The 23,223-nt window shown below is 51.6% G+C and overlaps 1 protein-coding gene across 6 annotated transcripts in view; it reads left to right on the forward strand.

The window, feature by feature from the left end:
* The window catches only part of LOC119978209 (cytoplasmic phosphatidylinositol transfer protein 1-like), a 206,723-nt gene that overhangs the window by 150,167 nt on the left and 33,333 nt on the right, over positions 1-23,223 (forward strand). For all 6 annotated transcript variants that reach the window (XM_038819646.1, XM_038819650.1, XM_038819644.1 and 3 more), the window contains exons 6-8: positions 8,328-8,399; positions 9,817-9,912; positions 11,737-11,892. In XM_038819646.1, coding sequence (XP_038675574.1) covers positions 8,328-8,399; positions 9,817-9,912; positions 11,737-11,892 — 324 coding nt within the window. The remainder of the gene's footprint in view (positions 1-8,327; positions 8,400-9,816; positions 9,913-11,736; positions 11,893-23,223) is intronic.

Raw genomic sequence — 23,223 nt, forward strand, 5'->3', positions numbered from 1 at the left:
TAGCACTGCAGTCTCACGGCGCTGAGGTCCCAGGTTCGATCCTGGCTCTGGGTCACTGTCCGTGTGGAGTTTGCACATTCTCCCCGGGTGTGCGTAGGTTTGACCCCCACAGCCCAAAGATGTGCAGGGTAGGTGGATTGGTCACGCTAAATTGCCCCTTAATTGGAAAAAAATGAATTGGGTACTCTAAATTAAAAAAATAAACAAACACAGACAAGGCGTAACGGCACCTAAGGGGTCTCACATGCCATAGGAGGCCTCCGATGGTCGAGCTCTGGGCAGGGGGGTACACTGGCACTCGTGCCACCCGGGCACCTTGACACCGCCACCCAGGCACCCAGATGGTGCTAGCAGGACCACTGCAAGGTGCCAGGCTGGTAGTGACAAGGTACCCAGGTGCCAGGTTGCCCATGCCATGGATCGGATTGGGGGTGCCCAGCCCTGCCCTGAAGAGGTGGCGTGAGGGGGGGACTCCAGGACTGCCTACATGCAAAGTTGGGCATGTCTGGAGGTTGCAGTAGGTGGCTGAGGGGCTCAAGAGAATGGGAGGGCATTTACAAATGGCGCCCCAAACTTCCTGCATTGACGAGCTGAGCTTGTCACTGCAGGAAATGAGGTAAGTGTGGATTCGGCCAGGCGTTCCTTGCCGAGGCCAAACAAAAGTATCGACCTTGGGTGAGTGTGTGGAGTCTGCACGTTCTCCCCGTGTGTGCGTGGGTTTCCTCCGGGTGCTCCGGTTTCCTCCCACAGTCCAAAGATGTGCGGGTTCGGTGGATTCACCACACTAAATTGCCCCTTAGTGTCCAAAAGGTTAGGGGGGGTTACGGGAATGAGGTGTGACTGTGGGCCTAGGTAGGGTTAGCGCAGACTCGATGGGCTGAATGGCCTCTTTCTTCACTGTAGGGATTCTATGAAGTTTAACAACAAACAATCAGTTAGAACCGAGTATACTGGAACAAGGAACGGCTTAAATTAATTGTGTCCCTGCCCCGCCTGGAGATATCTCCTCCATTCATCAGGGCTATTAATTTGGGTCAAATTGGAATGAGAAGACAGTTTGGATTCATGGATACACCACAGATACTGAATTGAATCAATCCAAAGTAAGTACATAATACCAATCACATGGGCAATGACAAATTGCTGGTTGCCTATTCAGGCCATTGAGGCAAATGTAGACAAACATCGGCAGCTGTCATTGAGTGCTTTACAAATTTCTTAAACGACAATACACTGAATGATTTGATCCAGGGTCAAAAGATTTGAATGGTGGGAGAATGAAAGTGAAGGCCACTTCATCTTTCTCTCTATTCCCCAAAGCTCAAAGGGTAAATGTTCTTCTACGGTACAAGTCTGGCAGCTGCGAGATCGTGGCTGGCGAACTCTCCATTGCCGACTCCTTTTTCAACCTCTTTCTCCAACGTTAAAACTCGCAATTTCTTTCTTGAAACAAATTAATGCAAAAAGCTTCTTCCTGCAACAGAATAATGATGTAATCGAAAGAGAGGGCATAGGCTAAAGAGTGGCGCTGCTCTTCGGGTGCAGTGTGGCCGGGAGATTGTGCTCTTTGCTTCGAGTCTGTATGACCCATTCACAGAGTTATAGCGATGTTGGAGATTCGAAAAGAAGTTGCTTGACGGTCAAGAATCTTCTCAGTAGCGTAGCCAAGAGTCGGCTTTCTGACTGAAGGGGGGGTAGAGTATCACAAGGATGGACAGGTCAGGCAGTGGTCTGGCTTTGGGCCATTTGGAATCAGGAAGTCAGGTGATCAAGTCTTCCTCAATGTGTCCAACCAGAGTTGGCAACCCGAGAAGCACATGACACTTTGCTGCAAAGACGATGTGACCTTCTCACTACCACTCCGGTGGTACTTTGCATTATGGCTGCAGCCATTTTAGGAGGTCAGTTAGCACAAGCCATCCATCACACATTAAACCTGCAATCTCAGCTGTGCGTTGATGCAGGCTCTTTGGTGGTTTCCCAATATGAGTAGGGAAAATCTGTGGGAGTGGCATTCCACAACGTTCCGAGATGTTGGGAACAGACGGGGAATTGTAATTCCCCCGCACGGTAATCCAGTTGGGAGAGAAGGACTGGAATCCTATGACCGTTGGGACTCTCTTTACCCGCTGACAGCGCACTCCCGCCCGTGGGTTTCCGGGCAGCGTGGGGTGGCTTCGATGGGTACACCCATTGACAAACAGTGGGAAGAGAGCATCGCGCCGCCAGCGAACGCCGCTGCCGAGGAACATGCGGCTGGCGCACTGGAGAATCCCGCCCATGTTAAAGGAAATGGGGCACACTGGTGAGACCACATTTGGAGTATTATGTGCAGTTCTGGTCACCTCATTATAGGAAGGATGTGGAAGCATTGGAAAGGGTGAAAAGGAGATTTATCAGGATACTGCCTGGTTTGCAGGATAGGTCTTATAAGGAAAGGTTGAGGGAGCTAGGGCTTTTCTCTTTGGAGCAGAGGAGGGTGAGAGGCAACTTACTGGAGGTTTATAAGATGGTGAGGGGGATAGATAGAGTGGACATTCAGAGACTATTTCCTCGGGTGGATGTAGTTACAAGGGGGCATAACTATAAGGTTCGGGGTTGGAGATATAGGAGGGATGTCCGAGGTAGGTTCTTTACTCAGAGAGTGGTTAGGGTGTGGAATGGACTGCCTGCTGTGATAGTGGAGTCGGACACTTTAGGAACTTTCAAGCGGTTATCGGATAGACACATGGAACACACCAGAATGACAGGGTGTGGGATAGCTTGATCTTGGTTTCGGACAAAGCTCGGCACAACATCGAGGGCCGAAAGGCCTGTTCTGTGCTGTACTGTTCTATGTTCTATAGACGACCCTTGCCATTTGTGAAGAAGGTGTGGTTAGAACTGCATTTACTTTAGCTAGTTTCAAATTAGCATCGGCATCCCACCAACCACAACTCCCTTGTGTCTCCCCCAGCGCAGCATCACCAAGTAATGTTACCATTCGTAAAGATTCGGGAAATCGTGACTGTTTGGCAGAATTCACAGATGGCGGGCGATGGGACAAGCCGCTTTGTGAGACATGGCGGTTTTGGCAGTGATACAGGTTATCCACAAATGACGCATTTTGGTTGCCATGGTGAACCTCTGATTGAAAGGCGCAGTCCAGGTTCTTGAATCCTGTCAGTGCTATAATTAGAAAGCCTTCCTTTTGTTAAGCTTTGCAGAGTCATTGGGAAACCAAGAAGTCTATCTCTAGTCCCAATAATTTAGTGAATACCTGTGACAGTGGTATCTGTCTTGTGCTCGGGAGATGCAATTATTTGCGTTGCTTGTCCCTCTCTCCTCCCTGTTGGCAATCTCTGCCTGATTGTCTTGTTATCCCCACTTTCCCTGAAACACTGCTGGCTGAAAAATAATGCTCTGTCAGGCGGCAGAATTGCAAACCTGTCAGCATGGTTCTGTGTTGAATGCTGCAGTTGTCAGTTGTTTCGATGGCTGATGCATTTACAGGGGAATATCATAGATGCTGTATATTATAGTCAGATAAATCCCTGTTACTGTCTGTCAAATCATACGATTTGATGGGGGAAATCTTGCTACCCATCACTGTCTGACATGACACTCCTTTCGTCAGCAAAAACTGGAAGCAGAAAATAATTAGAAGTGGATTTTGTCTTCGCCCGTGTGAGTGTGATCTTAGCTGGAAAGTACAGCAAGAACAAGCCTCTCCCATTCACTGCCCTGTAGCATCGGAAAATGGCACAGGCCAGGCCGCTGGACCGGTTCGCCATATAGTTGGGTCCCTACTCGGTTCCGTATCTCTTGATACCCTTAGCTAGCAAAAGTCCAATGAGCTCGCTAGCAGGGCGACAAACCTTTGAAAAGAAGATAATAGGGGCACTTTGGCAAGGGGGCAGTAAGAGTAGGGGGTGGGTGGGATTTCTGGTGGCACTGTGGGAGTGTGGGGGAAACAAGACAACAATACACGCACACACACACACACACACACACACACACACACACACAAAGATGAGTTCAGTAGATGAAGCATGCACATAGATTTTTAGCGGAGTAACGAGATACAAGCTCTTGACCAGTTCTTTAAGGTGAAAAGCATTGCAGGCTTGGTGGATTTTCTTTCTTGCCTCTTAGAAGACTTTGGAAGTTTCTAGGTTTTTCAATCATAGTTCTGGCGGAGCTTTTGTTGAAGAGAAATGTAGGGCGTGATCTCATGGCCTCGTCGCGCCTGACTCAGTGACGCAACAAGGCCGTACCCGTGAGATTTGCAATGCTCGGAAAAGGCGGGAGGTCACGATCTGGATCTCGCTCTCGCTGGGTGAGATCCGGGTTAACATGTTTAAGAGAGCCTAAGTCTCATTTAAATATGTCTGTGCCGGACTCTTCCATGGCCCAGGAACCAACAGCCATGCCTGGGCGACCTCACCATGGCATCGGGTACCTGGGTGACACTGCCAAGCTGGCAGGGGCACTGCCAGAATGCCAGGCTGGCAGGGGCACTGCCAGAATGCCAAGCTGGCAGGGGCACTGCCAGAATGCCAGGCTGGCAGGGGCACTGCCAGAATGCCAAGCTGGCAGGGGCACTGCCAGAATGCCAAGCTGGCAGGGGCACTGCCAGAATGCCAGGCTGGCAGGGGCACTGCCAGAATGCCAGGCTGGCAGGGGCACTGCCAGAATGCCAGGCTGGCAGGGGCACTGCCAGAATGCCAGGCTGGCAGGGGCACTGCCAGAATGCCAGGCTGGCAGTACCAGATTGCCAATGCCTTGGATCCAATAGATGGGGTGAGGGGGCTTGAGGACCCCTTAAGCGGCCGAAGAGATCAGGGCAGATTTTAAAACGGCTGAGCGAGATGGTCAGTGCAGGAAATGAGGTAAATGCCGCCTCAGTGGTGTGTTCCTGACTAAGGCCTGAAAAAACGCCAGAGTTCCATTTGATAGCGTGGCCGTTTTCGACGCTGCAGGCTACCCAAAGAGGGACTCTGTTTTCCGCGTGTTAAATCGTGCCCCATAATTTTGCAGGTGAACTAAGCAAAGCCCCTTCTTTTGTTGCCTGAGATGATTGTCTTTTTGAGGGTCTTTGTTGGGTGTGACCCCTCTGTACTGTTGACCCCAGCCTGCCTCGCTGGGTTCTCTTTCCAAGTAATAAGGTGTCTCCTCCCTCTTCAGCTAGTTTTGGTCATGTGATGACAGTATCGAGGTACCTGTTTTCTATATAATGGATTGGAGCTGATGAGGTTGACACGCAATGGTTGGTGGGGGCATGATTGGAATCCCATCAACATACCAGTCAGGTTTAGCTCACTGAATGACTCTATTTAAGATTCCACCTTCATGGAGCTGATAGGTCCGGTGGTCATTGAGGAGCAGTCAATTTGGAAAATCCAATTTCATTTTTCAGTAACTTCCCAGACATATTTGACGGAATCTTGTTGCTCCATCGGGGGTCTCGCCCGATGGCTGGAAAAGCCATCGCGAGACCGGTGCTACCTCTTTCCGGGAAGGCCACCCAAACCATGTTTGTTATCAGGGAGTAACGAGGCCAGCACAGGACTTCCCATGGGATCAGGATCCCGGGAAGGAAATCTCACCTACCGAGAGCTGCTGGCCAATTGGCGTTTGGCAGCTCTTGCGCTCAATAGTGTCACAGGAAAGGCCGAGGCTTCTACAACAGGTGCCAGAGCCCTGGGATCACAGAGCAACCAAGGTCACAAGAAAAGGTGGGGATGGGGGTCACAGGGAGAGGGGTGGAATGTGGTCGGTAGCAAGGGCAGGAGGTTGACTCTAAGCCGCACGCCCCTTTCCAATTTCGAGTCCCCTCTGAGAGCCTTCGATTGAGGGCCTCCTGCACTTGCAGGTGACAGTCTGGCCGTACAGTTGTGGCCGCCGTGCACTCTGCATAGTAACAGGCCCACTCCGGAGTGGGATGAGGCCCTCAAGTGATCATTATCTGATTATTTAAGGGCCTCAATTGGCAGCGGGGTGTGAAGGTCAATCTTTAGCTTTCCCACCGGTAATTTAAATTTGGAGGATGCAGGAAGCCAGCAGAGTTTAGGTATGCCACCCTTCTGCCTCATTAAATGCCCTCCCCTCCTCAAAGCTCGCCACCAGAGACAGCAGAAGATTCCGCCCATTGTCTCTGACCAGAGACCACAAAACAAAGTCACCTGACTTCCCGGACGCCATTTTGAGAGGATATGGTGCCCATTACTCTGTGTCACTTTATTTTTTTAAAGTACAGAGGCCACTGCCCAGTTATCTTTACGAGCATGACGTGACTGTCACAAAGAGACTAGCTCTCATTTTTAAGATTATGGCCAAATATCAGTGTGTCAGCCCGCTGGTATTACTTTTGCCTCTGAGTCAGAAGGTTGTGTGTTGTTTTTTTTTTTTAAATTTAGATTACCCAATTATTTTTTCCAATTAAGGGGCAATTTAGCGTGTCCAATCCACCTACTCTGCACATTTTTGGGTTGTGGGGGCGAAACCCACGCAGACACGTGGAGAATGTGCAAACTCCACACGGACAGTGACCCAGAGCCGGGATCGAACCTGGGACCTCAGCGCCGTGAGGCGGTTGTGCTAACCACTAGGCCACCGTGCTGCCCAGAAGGTTGTGTGTTCATAGTTTCTCTGTAGGCCCTGAGTGAAAGAAATCCAGTTTAACACTCCAGTGCAGTACTGAGGGAGTTCTGTGCTGTCAGAGGTGCCGCCATTTGATGAGATGTTAAGACCCCTCAGGTCGTAAAAGATCCTTGGGCACCATTTTGAAGAATACCAGTGGAGTTATCCGCAATCTCCCGGCCAATATTTATCCCTCAATCCACATCACAATAACAAATTAACTGGTTATTATCCCTTTACTCTTTGGGATCTTGCTGTGTAAATTGATGCAGAGAATGAGCCCGGACCTCTGGCTTACGAGCTCAGTGACATTTCCACTACATCCCCATCTCTTCCATTGTTGTCTGCAGCAGGAGGTCATACTTATGGAATCATCGAACTTAAAGTGCAGAAGGAGGCCATTCGGCCCATCGAGTCTGCACTGGCCCTTGGAAAGAGCACCTTTCTTAAGCCCACGCCTCCACCCGTAACGCAGTAACCCCACCTAACCTTTTTGACACTTATGGGGCAATTTAGCATGGCCAACCCACCTAACCGGCACATCTTTGGACTGTGGGAGGAAACCGGAGCACCCGGAGGAAACCCACACGGACATGGGGAGAAGGTGCAAACTCCACACGGGCAGTCACCCAAGCCTGGAATTGAACCCGGATCCCTGGAGCTGTGAGGCAGCAGTGCTAACCATTGTGCCACCGTGCTGCCCTTGATGAATCCTCCTTTACAATACTAAACAGAACAAGTGAATTGACAGATTACTCCCTTGATTTGCAATGTGCGATCAGGCCTGCTGAATCTAGAGTCCCTCGCAGCCAATGATTGTTGCAGGAGAGGAAAATGTGCCGACCAATCTGTGTATAGTAATGTGACAATTGGCCAGATAATTTGTTTTTCAATGTCGATTGTGGTTTAAACATTGACCTGGGGCGGGATTCTCTGACCCCCCCGCCGAGTCGGAGGATCGGCGGGGGGCGCCGTGAATCCCCCCCCCCCGGCGATTCTCCGTCCCGCGATGGGCCAAAGTCCCGCCCGTTCGATGCAGGTCCTGCCGGCGTAAATTAGAGTTGGTTCCTTACCAGCGGGACCTGGCGGCGCGGGCGGGTTCCGCGGTCCTCGGGTGGGCGCGGGGCGATCTGGCCCCAAGGGGGTGCCCCCACGGTGACCTGGCCCGCGATCGGGGCCCACCAATCCGCGGGTGGGCCTGTGTCCTGGGGGCACTGCATTCCTACGCGCCGGCCGTGTAAGCCTCCGTGATGGCCGACGCCTGGGTGAACCCCCCCCTGCGCATACGCCGGGATGACAACAGCAGCTGCGGACACGCCCGCGCCGGCCGGCAGATTCCCTTCGGCCCCGGCCGGCGGGGCGCCAACCACTCCGGGGAGGGCCTAGCCCCTGAAGGTGCGGAGGATTCCGCACCCTTGGGGCGACCTGACGTCGGAGTGGTTCACGTCACTCCGTCCCGCCGGGACCCCCCCGTCCCGCCAGGTATGGGAGAATCCTGCCCCAGGACATTGGGGAGAACTGAGCTGCTCTGCTTCAAGATAACGCCACGGGTTTGTTTCTACTCGCTTGAGAGGGCGAGCGGGGGCTTCTGCTTTATCTGAACTGAAAGACAGCCCTCAGTACTGCACTGAAGTGAGTTTATGGGGTGTTATGTGAGGTGTGTTGTTGATTGAATCATTTGACTGTTTCTCCTCCACTTTCCCTAGTGCTCCTTCTTGCCGAAATTCTCCATTTACATCGAGACAAAATACGAAGATAACAACGGGTGCAACGATCATGTGAGTCCCTGTGTAGATCACAGCATGAAGACTATGTTGCACGGCAGTCATTGCACTGCAGAGCTGAACACATATTTATTCTCATGTTTGTTTTTCCTTGAAGATTGATTATGTTATATTTTCCATGTTTATGCTTCGTGACAGGTTGTGGTGCTAAGCTACTGAGGGTAAATTCTTTGTCATTTAGTCACGTGCCAGACCTTGGCCAGGATCTTCCATTCCATCTTTCCCCTGCCTTGCGCCAGGGGAAATAGCAGATCCTGCAGGTCACCCCAAACGCTCCGATGTTGGGTTCCATTCAGAGACCCAGAGGGAAGGGGAAGTAGCTTTCTCCGGCTACCACCTCCCCTTCACATTGGTATTGCCACTGGACTAATAATCCAGAGACCCAGGGTAAAGTTCTGGGAACCCGGGTTCGAATCCCATCACGGCACATCGGGCAATTTCAATGTAATAAAAATTGTGGGATTAAAAGCAATGGCCATGAAACCATCATCCGACTGTTGTGAAAAACCCAGCTGGTTCACTGATGTGCCTTCAGGGAAAGAAATCTGCCGTCTTTAACCGGTCTGGCCTGCATGTGACTTCAGACCCGCAGCAATGTGGCTGACTCTTGACTGCCCTCCAACATGGCCTAGCCCTCAGTTCGAGGGCAATTAGGGATGGGCAGTAAACGTTGGCCTTGCCAGCGACCACTCAGCTGCCATCTTCTGTCAGTTGGGCCATTGACTGATGACCTAGAACATAGAACAGTACAGCACAGAACAGGCCCTTCGGCCCTCGATGTTGTGCCGAGCCATGATCACCCTACTCAAACCCACGTATCCACCCTATACCCGTAACCCAACAACCCCCCCCCTTAACCTTACTTTTTAGGACACTACGGGCAATTTAGCATGGCCAATCCACCTAACCCGCACATCTTTGGACTGTGGGAGGAAACCGGAGCACCCGGAGGAAACCCACGCACACACGGGGAGGACGTACAGACTCCACACAGACAGTGACCCAGCCGGGAATCGAACCTAGGACCCTGGAGCTGTGATGCATTTATGCTAACCACCATGCTACCATGCTGCCTGGAGGTAAAATGGCCGCTCTCAATCCCACTTGCCGTAGGGGTTCGGTTAGCTAAAAGCTGGCCAGAGCTGGCGCAGAGACCACCTACCTCCTTTACCTGATGTCGAGCTCTGGTAGACTCTTTAGAATAAAGAACTGTGGAAAAGGTACTTGTTGACAATTCACTGCAACAGAGAAGCTGACGGGCAACTCGTATTAACCAGTCTTTCACAACAAGTCATTGTGGCCGACGTGCTGCACCGATTGTCAACTGTTCCCATCTGAGAAATGTGGTGTTGCGGTTGAGGTGAACCCGCACTCAGTTACTAACTCGATTCCTTGCCTATATCCCCCGCAGATTTTTGACTCTGGCAAGAACCACACGGATCACGAGGTGTGTTTCCTAGACATCGCTTACGATGAAATTCCAGACCGTTACTACAAGAGTTCAGAGGTCAGTCCCTCCGACGAACTGGGCAGCAGAGGGATGGAGGCAGAGTGATTGCTTTGCGGTGTTGAGTTCCTACCTAGGTTGCTAAGCAACCTGCACGCCCAACTTTGGTACATCTTTGGCTGTGCTGCCTGTAGCCCAGTTGGTGGCAGCTTTGCCTCTGACTCAATGATCTCGGATCAAGTCCCACTCCGGGGGAGCGCTACACTGTTAAAGGCGCCGTATTTTGGATGGGATGATTAAACTGAGGTTCAATTTGCCTGTTTGGATGGGCGAACAAGTGAAAATCTCTCCCCCCAGCGAGGCCACGTACCTTTAATTGATCCTCTGCAGGTTTGTGTCACTCCAGTGTCCTTGACCACCTGTTGGTCAGCCGCTGTGCATTACCTGACCTGCATGGGGATAATTGGCTGGATCTGTCATTGGGGTGAGCAATGATCTGTTCCCCCACCTTCCATAGGTGAATAAGATGCTGTGAATTGACGTTGCTGGGGTACGAGTTATTTGCTTCTCAGATCATTTATTTTTGGACCACGCCAACGTTAGTGATCGGCTGTCCAGAATATTGTTGTACCCTTCCTTCTGTGAGGCGGCGCGTTGTGAGTTTGTTCCTGGATTTCAAATCCAGGGAATGCCAAGCACGTCCTGTCAGAAGGTGTGGGGTGGGGGGGGGGGGGGGGATACGGAAGGAGGTTGACGTCCCCTTGGGTCACACTTGAAGGCAAGAAACATTTTGCATTTATATAGCACCTCTCATGTCCTCAGGCTATGTCAAAGTGCCTCTCAGCCAATCTGTGTGCAGCAATCTCCCATAAACAGCAAAGTGATGATCTGTTTTAATGATGTTGCTTGAGGGACAAATATTAGCCAGGGCGCCGGGCAGGTTTGTCACCGCCCGAGAGAGCAGTTGGGGCCTCAGTTCAACATTTCAGCCAAGAGGTGGCAGCACTGACCGTGCAGCACTCCCTCGGTGCTGCTCTGAAGCTTCAGTCCAGATGCACGTTCAAACTCCTGGAGTGTGAGAGAACAACACTGTGAGACAACAACCTTCATGACAGTGGAATGCTGGATGACGAGAGGGAAGAGAAACAGCAAATGGCTATTAGCTTGGCAATGGCCTATTCCCTTGCCTAAAGCTGATCTCGTTTGTTTAATTTCCACTTGCCCTTTGCTCATTAGGCCACAGCTAGATTACAGTGCGCAGTTCTGGGCGCCACACTGTAGAAAGGCTACGATGGAACTCGAGAGGGTGCAGAGGAGATTCACCAGGGTGTTGCCTAGGCTGGAGAATTTCAGCTGTGAAGAGAGGCTGGTCAGGGTGGGTTGTTCCCCTTGGAGCAGAGAAAGCTGAGGGGGGACCTGACTGAGGTGTTGAAAATTATGAGGGGCATAGATAGGATTGATAGGAAGGAACCTTTCTCTTTAGCAGAGGGGTCAATAACCAGGGGGCATACGTTTACAGTAAGGGACAGGAGATTTACAGGAGCTTTGAGGAACAGCTCTTTCGGCCAGAGGGTGGTGGGAATCTGGAACTCGCTGCCTGAGAGCCCTCACAACATTTAAGAAGTATTTAGATGAGCGTTTGAAAGCCATAACACACAAGGCTATGGGAGCAAGTGCTGGAAAATGGGATTAGAATAGAAAGGTGCTTGATTGCCATCACAGAGAGGATGGGCTGAAGGGCCTTCTATCCGTGCTGTAAAACTCTATGACGTTTTATAGCTGTTTAACGTGGACAGTAAATTCTTGGCTCGGTGATTTAAGCGCCGCACGCATCTTTTTAATCGGTTACTGTTTAATCTACAGCTCAATGTCTTGTACCAACAGGACCTCCGGTATTTTGCATCAGTGAAGACCGGTCGGGGTCCCCTAAAGGAAGGCTGGCGGGATGACCCCTCGCCCGTCATGTGTTCCTACAAACAAGTGACAGTCAAATTTGAAGTCTGGGGGCTGCAGACAAGAGTGGAACAGTTTGTTCAGAAGGTGAGTGCGACAGAGAGATGGTTGTGGTTGGCGTCACTGACGGTGGATTGTGACTGGCTGCCTCTTGTTTCTGCCCGAGCCTGGTGCGTTTGACTTCCCTCAGCATTGTGATCCAGGAGGAGACGGCGGTTTAGTGGGAATGTCGATGGCCTGGTAACCCAGAGACTGAGGCTCGTGTTCTGGAGACAGGGCTTTGAATCCCACCGCAGCCAGCTGGCGGAATCTGAATTCCGTTCATAAATCTGTCATTTTAAAGCTAGTGAATGCTGCCATAGTCCCCGAGGACATAGAACATACAGTGCAGAAGGAGGCCATTCGGCCAATCGAGTCTGCACTTACCCACTTAAGCCCTCACTTCCACCCTATCCCCATAATCCAATAACCCCTCCTAACCTTTTTGGTCACTACGGAGCAATTTAGCATGGCCAATCCACCTAACCTGCCCACCTTTGGACTGTGGGAGGAAACCGGAGCACCCGGAGGAAACCCACGCAGAGAACGTGCAGACTCCGCACAGACAGTGACCCAAGCTGGGAATCGAACCTGGGACCCTGCCGCTGTGAAGCCACAGTGCTAGCCACTGTGCTGCCCGACCATAGGCTGCTCTCCCTCTTTGTTTTCAGAGAGGGAGCTCAGTGGCGGTGATTTAACCCGAGGATCACCGTCCCTCGCCTCGCGGGGCCTTCATAGATGACTTCAGCCCAACGGGAATTTAACCCCCCACTGTTGGCGTTGCTCTGCATCATACACACCAACAGCTGGTCCATGATGCAGAGCGAGGCCAACAGCAGCGCGGGTTCAATTCCTGTACTGCCTGAGGCTATTCATGAAGACCCGCCAGCAGCTCCACCCCCCCCCCCCCCCCCCCCCCCCCCCCCACCAAAGGGGAAAGCAGCCCACAGTCATCTGGGACTAAGGGAACTTTACTATAGAGCTAGTCTTGGTGACCATGGCAACTATCAGCGACTGTTGTTGAAAAAAACCATCTGGTTTACTAATGGCCCTTCAGGGAAGAAAATCTGCCATCCTGACCTGGTCTGGCCTACACGTGACTCCAGACCCACAGCAATGTGGTTGACTCTAAACTGCTCTCTGAAAACGCCCAGCAATCCACTCAGTTCATCAAGCTCTGGCCCTGCCATTGACGCACACATCCCATGATCATCTCAATGCTATTCTAACACCCCCACACCCCCTCCACCTTATATCGATAAAATTTGTAACTAGGCCGCCTCCATGGAATTAAGACCCAATTTTAACCTTGTTCGCCTCGCAGTAACGGGGACAGGTGAGTGCTTAAAATGGCAGCTGGGCCCTTCCACCGCGTTCTTGAAGCATTCACACCTGCCTTAATTTTAACCGTCGTAGGCCTCAGGTTCCACTGGTGCCCTCAGGACCACAAGGCCCTTTAGCTGCTGAAGGCCAACGCTGTCAAATTGCTGTTCCGCTGTCCTCAGGCTGGACTTCAAAATAAAACGGCAATGGCAGAGGCATCGGGGTTGTTTATTCAGGGGATCGTACTCGCTCAAAGACAAAATACTGCGGATGGTGGAAATTGTGGTGATTGTGTATCAGTGTAGATGCAATACAACTGAGCAAGCACTAGAGGGAGCACGGGAGAGCTATAAATACAGAGGGACAGGAAGTGAGGACACACTTCACGGAAGGGAGAACTGGTAGCAAGACACAGGCACAGGCAGGCAGCATTGAGGTAGCTGTAAGTTAAGCTCTGAAGACAGAACAAATTCACAATAAAGCATCTTCTCCAACTTTGAGACTACCAGCTTCATTAAGACACAAGGAACAACACAGAAATCTGAAGTAAAAAAAACAGGGAATATGGAGGACGGAGTTCATGGTCTGAAGATGTTGGACTCAGTGTTTAAGTCCGAAAAGCTGTAAAGTGCCCAATAGGACAATGAGGCGGCTCCTCTTGTTTGTGTTCGGCATCATGGGAATTTTGCAACAGGCCGAGGATGCGCGCATGAGTGCAAGACGGTGAATTCGAATGGCAAGCGACAGGAAGGTCAGGGTCATGTTGGTGGAGGTGTTGCGCAAAGCGGTCACCCAGGGTGCGTTTAATCTCCCGAATGTAGAGGAGACCACTTTGGGAGCAGTGAAGTGAAAGAAGTAACAGTGAATTGCTGCTTCACCTGGAAGGAGTGATTGGTGCCTTGGGCGTTGAAGAGGGAGGAGGTTACGGTTATACTTTCTGAGATTGCATGGGAAGGTGCTGTGGGAAGGGGCTGAGGCGTTCGAGACGATGGAGGAGTGGATAGGGCGTCGTGAAGGGAAAGGTTCTGACACAATGCTGACGGGGAAGGTGAGGCAACATTTTGTTTGGTGGTGGCCTCATGCAGGAGCTGACAGAAATGGCGGTTGATGACCCTTTGAATGCGGAAACTAATGGGGAGGAAACTAAGGACAAGGGGGGATCTAGCATGGTTCTAGGAGGGAGGGCCAGGGGGAGGGCAGACGTGCAGGAAGTGAGTCAGGCATATCAAACTAGTTCAGGATGACTCTGAAAATGGCCGGGTTTTGTCCACACGGTTTCAATTGCTGGTATATTTTTTTATTTAATCATGTCCGCTGACTCTTCCCCCATCTGTTTGGAAAATCCGATTTTAAAGAACGCCTGGAGAATTTTCTCAAGCCAACCTTTGCAAGCTGGGGAGTGAAAGTACTTTATGGGATTACGGGGAACGCTGATAAATATAAATGGTTTCATAACTGTGCACGGCTGTTTTGCAAGCAGCTCATCTGGGCTCTGGGACAGCTGGGGCTCCTGAAGACAAACGTCAGAATAATGAAAGGCAAAAGCACGTTTGCTCACTGTGTGGCGGAGCCATGTGGAATAGGAGAACCCTAGGTTTAAAAAAAGGTACGGTCGCCATAGTCCCAGATGACCAAAGGCTGCTTTCCCCCTTTGAGTGGGGGGAGGGCTGACTGGTGGTGGTTTAACCTGAGGTTCACCACACCTCAGGAGGGGGGGAGGGGGGGGAGGGGGGGGGAGGGGGGGAGGGGGGTGAGGGGGGGGAGGGGGGAGGGGAGGGGGGGGTTAAGAAGGCGGGACCTTCATGACTAACTTCCTGTGGTTAGCAACGTCCGCCCAGTGCTGGTTGGAGCGTCCGGCAGTTAGCGTTGGTACCCCTCCCCCCCTTTCGCTTTAGGAAGGAGCCAGGGTTCCTGCTGATCCCCACAAGAGGACATGCAGGGTTAGAGGTCAAGGAGCAATTTTAATTGAACGAGGCCACCGGGAAACACTCTCTGATTTTTGTTTTGATTTGCGGATGAAACGTTGCTTCTCCATCCTGTACAACTCCACAAGAGAGTGTTACCGGATAGTGAGTCAAAACCGACATCCCGCACAAACCGTGGATTTCCTGCCCCAGCAGGTTAGGATGGCATGACTCAAACCCCCCCCCACAACAACCTCAAGTGAAGCCAGGATCGAACGCAGCCGTGGCGGTCCTCGTGGTTTGATAGGCCTGGCTTCGACGTACGTGAGTGACGGAAACAGGATGAGGTGCTCCGTGACACAAGGAAGAGCTTTCTGGGGAATAATGGCAGATTTACAAAAGCGGGGCAGTTTAATGCTGCGATACTGGCAGCAGAATAAGGAAAGGACTGAATGATGACCTTCTGGCATTTTAAAAGGATTTCTTCTCAAAGTGACGCTCGAAAAGAAGGCATGTGTAGTAACATTTCCATTCAGATTATCGATGTTGGTAATTAGAGCGTTTCAAAGGCTGACTGGATTGCTTCAATCATACACCTGCCTTCTGCAACCCACCCATAGATCTATAGAATCCCTCTAATGCTGAAGGAGGCCATTCAGCCCATCTGGTCTGCACCGATCCGACCTAGGCCCACTCTCCCGCCCTATCCCCTTAACCCCATAACCTCACCTAACCTGCACATCTTTGGACACTGGGACAATTTAACATGTCCAATCCACCTAACCTGCACATCTTTGGACACTAAGGGACAATTTAACATGTCCAATCCACCTAACCTGCACATGTTTGGACACTGGGACAGTTTAACATGTCCAATCTACCTAACATGCACATCTTTGGACACTTAGGGACAATTTAACATGTCCAATCCACCTAACCTGCACATCTTTGGACTGAGTGAGGAAGCCGGAGCACCCGGAGGAAACCCAACAGACATGGGTAGAATGTGCAAACTTGCTACAGTTACCCCAGTTAGGTCGGAATTGAACCCAGGTCTCTGGCGCTGTGAAATAGCAGTGCCAATGACTGTGCCGCTGTGCGGCTCCTCAACAGAAGATCCATTGAACGTATCTGTTGGATCTGTGGTAAGCAGCCACGCATAAGTCGCAGGTTAGAACGAAATCACCACCCACTCCCTGGAGGGCCTCCCTCCTCGATCTGCACCCAGGTTGGGGTTTTTATGCTCGAGGGGCTACCCCTGCTAAGGGAAAGCCCCTCCCCTTTACTGGGGAAGTACACATTCCCTGGAGGGCACAGGAAACCTGATGGTTCCCATCGCTTGACCTCCGCCGGGGTTTGAACACCACCCCCTGCTTTGATTGAGGGGAGCAGCTCCGTTTTGCTCTTAAGCTGTGTAACAATTCAGTCATACGTGAGTCTTTCCCCCCATCTCGCCCCTTATTCACAACCTGGTATCCGCTTGTGGGGAATCTGCCGGAATTCATTTACAGAGGGTAAACAAGACAAAGGACATGTACAATACACAATAGGATATTGAGAAGTATGCAGGGTGGAGAGATGCAGCTGTAGAAGTCCACAGATCACTGAAGGCAGCAGGACAGGTCAGAAAGTCTTTAAGGCACATGGGCAGTGAACAGGGTAGTTCTGCTTAAACTGATAAAACACTAGTTAGACCGTAGCTAGAGTCCTGTGTGTAGTTCTGGTCACTGCATTGCAGGAAGAGGTGATTGTGAATGGGCACAAAGCAGATCCACAAGGATGCTGCCAACAATGGCAGAGTTTTATCTATGAGAAAGTATTGGATGGGCTGGACTTCTTTTGGAACAAGAGGAGGCTGTCGGGAGATTTAATTGAGATACGTGAAGTGAGGAAAGACCGCAACACAGTGAATAGCAAGGGTTTATTTCGGTTAACCATGAGGTCAGGGACTAGGGAGCATAGATTTAAAGTAATTCATAGAAGGGTTAGAGCAGAGTTGAGGGGGGACCTCAACCTTCCACCCAAAAGAGTCTGGGAGGTCAGGAACTCTGCCTGAGAAGGTATTAGAGGCAGAAACCCCTGTTTCAAGACACTTGGATATGCACATGCAGTCTGGATCCCACAGGGCTTCAGAACATGAGCTGGAAGGTGGGCTCTTTTTCAGTCAGCGCAGACGATGGACTGAATGGTCACCTGACGCTGGACGTTTCTGAGCCTATGAATCAATCACTGGTCACCTGTCCACCTGCTCTGCGGCTCTCAAATAGCATTTTGTGAAGTTAGAATCAATATCTTGAACAAACCCGTTTCCTTGGCCTCCTTTAATATTACAGACGTGAGTTAATGGACGGACTCTCCTCGTTTTCACACCCATTGAGTTATTCTGGGGGGATCAGTTATGCAGGTTGTAACTGCACAAACCTGAATACGATTTCAAACAACAATACCTGTGAAAGAGACTGATGGTGAACAATGTCAGTGCAGTAACAACACTTTTATTGCATAATGTATGTAAACTAGATGCTGATAGGATGGCTCTGAATCTGAACGGAGGTACTTTATATCTACTCTATGCTCTAGGGCTGGTTTAGCACAGTGGACTAAGCAGCTGGCTTATAATGCAGAACAATGCCAGCAGCGCAGGTTCAATTCTTGTACCAGCCTCCCCGAACAGGCATCGGACTGTGGTGACTCGTAACTTCTTACATTTTCCTACAACTTCTCACTATTGACATTAAGCAACTATTATTATATGGACACGGTAACGTATGTCCAAGAATCCAAAATGAGCCCCCTGGTGGCCGGTATCATCCCTTACACAGGTTGGAAATAAAGGGCAGAATTTAATGTGCTCCCCTGTGGTGAGTTTGGTAGTGGGGAAGACACTTAATCAGACAGCAGGGTGGAGGATAGGGGCCATGCTGCCTTCCCGTCACTTGTCCAGATTAAGTCCGGTGCGGGAAGATAAGAAATTAACACGGGTTTAAGGGCGTCATCCCACCGCCGCTGGTATGAGGCGGGGTTGCTGGCAGCTCCCGGGAAAGATCTGATTGAGGGTCCCAGTATTAGGAAGGGCCTCCCTGAGAGCCATGCCCCTGCTCTAGCTGCTGACCCCCACCCTTCACCTCCCTTATAACCCACCCTCCCATCATTCACCTATGGCCTGGGTCCATTGGTAATCCGAGGCCTCAGGTGGGTGTTGTAGCAGCAGCAGCTGGTTGCCAACAGTCGGTGGTCCTTGATCCCAGGGTAGGCCGCTGCCTTGTTAAGCGCCTGTGTTGCCCTGAATATGGCAGGCCTTCGCTGAAGGAGGTAACGTGGATCCCTTGCTGTATTTCCTCTTGGCAGGCAAGACCCTCCATTAAATACCACCCAAAATGTCACCACCAACTCACTTGACACCCAGCCATTGGATTTACTTTAGTGAATGCTAAATGATGGTCTTTGTTTCAAATTGGAAAAGATACGTTCACAGGAATGGGCTTTTTCCAGATTCTGAATCTGAGCTCACTTTGGAAACTCTCTTTGGGCCATTAAGGCCCTGTCCATTTTGCAGTTAAGATAAATGATTGCAGGGATTATCAAACTGTTCGTATTGAGACAGTGTGATTGTGGTACTCTTGTCTTGATGCTGAATGGTCATCAGTCCTTTACTGTAATCGATGCTTGCATCATAAAATAAGGCATTTCCTTACACTTTGCTCAGGAAATAAAAATCCATTTGTTCCCTAAGCTTCCAGTTTGGCTCCTCTTTTTCAAAAGTAATTACCTCGGCTTGGGAAGGTGTCATCAGTTAAACTCATCTAACTTTGGTTCTATTTAAAACATTCACACTTGGTATTATAGCACTTCGTCACGGTGTAAAAATAGCGTAGTAATGCGCCAGATGCCCTGCTGCTAATTACTATATAAATTCATAATCTAAAGCAAAATACTACAGAGGCTGGAAATCTGAAATTGAGACAGAAAATGTTGGGCAGGCCAGGCAGCACCTGTGGAGAGGAAAACAGGTCGCTGATCTCCCGTCAGAGCTGAAAAAGGTTTGGGGGTTTGCAAGCAGAGTGTAGCATTTGAGAATCCACGGAGACTGAAACAGTGCTGGACAACATTCCGGATTGGACTGATAAGTAATGAATAATGTTCGTGCCACAGAAGTGCCTGGAAATAGCCATTTCCCGAAAGAGAGAATTTAATAATAATAATCTTGATTAGTGTCACATGTAGGCTCACATTAACACTGCAATGAAGTTACTGTGAAAATCCCCTGTAACAAGCCACCTTTCATGCTCAACTGTGTTACCATCACTGAATCCCGCACCATCAACATCCTGGAGGTTACCATTGACCAGAACTGGACTAGCCATATAGATACTGTGGCTACAAGAGCAGGTCAGAGGCTAGGAATCCTGTGGTGAGTAACTTGCCTCCTGACCCCACAAAGCCTGTCCACCATCTACAAGGCACAAGTCAGGAATGTGATGGAATACTCTCCACTTGCCTGGATGAGTGCAGCTTCAACTACACTCCAGAAGCTCAAAGCCATCCAGGACAAAACAGCCCCGCTTGATTGGCACCCCCATCCGCCAACTTAAATGTTCGCTCCCTCCACCACCACAACACACAGTGACGGCAGTGTGTACCACCCACAACACACAGTGACGGCAGTGTGTACCACCCACAACACACAGTGACGGCAGTGTGTCCCATCCCACAACACACAGTGACGGCAGTGTGTACCACCCACAGGACACAGTGACGGCAGTGTGCACCATCCCACAACACACAGTGACGGCAGTGTGCACCATCCCACAGCACACAGTGACGGCAGTGTGCACCATCCCACAACACACAGTGACGGCAGTGTGTACCATCCCACAGCACACAGTGACGGCAGTGTGTACCACCCACAACACACAGTGACGGCAGTGTGTACCATCCCACAGCACACAGTGACGGCAGTGTGTACCACCCACAACACACAGTGACGGCAGTGTGCACCATCCCACAACACACAGTGACGGCAGTGTGTACCACCCACAACACACAGTGACGGCAGTGTGTACCATCCCACAGCACACAGTGACGGCAGTGTGTACCACCCACAACACACAGTGACGGCAGTGTGTACCACCCACAACACACAGTGACGGCAGTGTGTACCACCCACAGGACACAGTGACGGCAGTGTGTACCACCCACAGCACACAGTGACGGCAGTGTGTACCACCCACAACACACAGTGACGGCAGTGTGTACCACCACAACACACAGTGACGGCAGTGTGTACCACCCACAACACACAGTGACGGCAGTGTGTATCACCCACAACACACAGTGACGGCAGTGTGTACCATCCCACAACACACAGTGACGGCAGTGTGTACCATCCACAACACACAGTGACGGCAGTGTGTACCACCCACAACACACAGTGACGGCAGTGTGCACCATCCCACAACACACAGTGACGGCAGTGTGTACCACCCACAACACACAGTGACGGCAGTGTGTACCATCCCACAACACACAGTGACGGCAGTGTGTACCATCCCACAACACACAGTGACGGCAGTGTGTACCACCCACAGGACACAGTGACGGCAGTGTGCACCATCCCACAACACACAGTGACGGCAGTGTGCACCATCCCACAACACACAGTGACGGCAGTGTGTACCATCCCACAACACACAGTGACGGCAGTGTGTACCACCCACAGGACACAGTGACGGCAGTGTGTACCACCCACAACACACAGTGACGGCAGTGTGTACCACCCACAACACACAGTGACGGCAGTGTGTACCACCCACAGGACACAGTGATGGCAGTGTGCACCATCCCACAACACACAGTGACGGCAGTGTGTACCACCCACAACACACAGTGACGGCAGTGTGTACCACCCACAGCACACAGTGACGGCAGTGTGTACCACCCACAACACACAGTGACGGCAGTGTGTACCACCCACAACACACAGTGACGGCAGTGTGTACCACCCACAACACACAGTGACGGCAGTGTGTACCACCCACAGGACACAGTGATGGCAGTGTGTACCACCCACAACACACAGTGACGGCAGTGTGTACCATCCCACAACACACAGTGACGGCAGTGTGTACCACCCACAACACACAGTGACGGCAGTGTGTACCACCCACAGCACACAGTGACGGCAGTGTGCACCATCCCACAACACACAGTGACGGCAGTGTGCACCACCCACAACACACAGTGACGGCAGTGTGTACCACCCACAACACACAGTGACGGCAGTGTGTACCATCCCACAACACACAGTGACGGCAGTGTGCACCACCCACAACACACAGTGACGGCAGTGTGCACCATCCCACAGCACACAGTGACGGCAGTGTGTACCACCCACAACACACAGTGACGGCAGTGTGCACCATCCCACAGCACACAGTGACGGCAGTGTGCACCATCCCACAGCACACAGTGACGGCAGTGTGTACCACCCACAACACACAGTGACGGCAGTGTGTACCACCCACAACACACAGTGACGGCAGTGTGCACCATCCCACAACACACAGTGACGGCAGTGTGTACCACCCACAACACACAGTGACGGCAGTGTGTACCACCCACAACACACAGTGACGGCAGTGTGTACCACCCACAGGACACAGTGACGGCAGTGTGCACCACCCACAACACACAGTGACGGCAGTGTGCACCACCCACAACACACAGTGACGGCAGTGTGTACCACCCACAACACACAGTGATGGCAGTGTGCACCATCCCACAGGACACAGTGACGGCAGTGTGTACCACCCACAACACACAGTGACGGCAGTGTGTACCACCCACAACACACAGTGACGGCAGTGTGTACCACCCACAGGACACAGTGATGGCAGTGTGTACCACGCACAGGACACTTTGCAGCCTCCTTCGGATGCACCTCCCAAACCTGTCAGCTCTACAGTATAGGAGGACATCAGGCTCACATGTCTGGATTCTCCGCACCGCAACTTCGAAATCGCGGCCGGCGCCGGGGCGGCGAATCCATTTCTCCGCACGGAATCGGGACCGGCACCAGTTCCCCTATTCTGCGGGCACCGAAAAGTGCGCCACTTAGCACCTATCTGGCAGCGTTGCTGGAGGCCCGCTCTGCCATTCTCCGCCCCCGAACGGCCGAAGTCCTGACAGCGTGGATATAATGTGGTCCTGGCGGTCGCTAGCATGGCGGCTGCGGACTCAGTCTGCCGCCGCCCTGGTTGGGGGGCGAACCGATCGAAGGGCAGAGAGGCCTTACACAGGGCCGGGCAATGTTCGGGCGAAAGGTCAGGGTTGGGCACGCAGCCGATCGGGGGGGTCTATTTTCAGTGCCCAGCTCCGCGGTGCGAGTCCGCCATGGAGCACGTCGCGGCCGCTGGAGGCCACCGCCGTGCGCATGCGCGGCCTCCGACCCGGAGGTGCGGGGGCGTGTATCTGCAGCAAAAGCTGCTAGATTTACACCGGGTCCTTGCTAGCCCCCTGCAGGGTAGGAATATGTGGCCCTTTCCCGGCAGTTTTTCTGGCGGGATAGTCCATAGTTTTGGCACCGGAGTGGGGACACAGTCCCAAAAACAGAGAATCCAGCCCATGATCTGTTGCAACACCCCTGCACTAACCTGATCCCGGTCTACGGGGGCTGCTTGTAATTCCAGTAGTGGCCTCTGTAGCTGCTGGCGCTGTTGGACCTGTGGAGCTGCTGGCTGACTGCCCTCTGAGGGCAACCCACCTGCCTGAGTGAGCGGTGAAGGGCCCATGACCGGCCAAATTTTCCCAGAGTGTAAAACAAGTATGGAGTTGTTGTTCCCAGCGGGGATTGTCTCCTGCCATTCGAACAATCCTGCCCTGTGTGAAATATTCCTGGGAACTTAGATGTATTTTCTACCCTTGGTGCTTCAATACGTTCCTTGATTTATTTTCAAGTTCCAGAAAAGCTGAGTACAGCAGACCATAAAGTTTGAATCTAGCTGAAGCTCTGGTCTCACAGATAATGTCCTCTCCACCCCATTAACCTTACACTACGGGCAATTTAGCATGGCCAATCCACCTAACCTGCACATCTTTGGACTGTGGGAGGAAACCGGAGCACCCGGAGGAATCTCACGCAGACACGGGGAGG

This window comes from Scyliorhinus canicula, chromosome 15 (genome assembly GCF_902713615.1).
Source record: "Scyliorhinus canicula chromosome 15, sScyCan1.1, whole genome shotgun sequence".
In the NCBI taxonomy this organism is placed as follows: domain Eukaryota; kingdom Metazoa; phylum Chordata; class Chondrichthyes; order Carcharhiniformes; family Scyliorhinidae; genus Scyliorhinus; species Scyliorhinus canicula.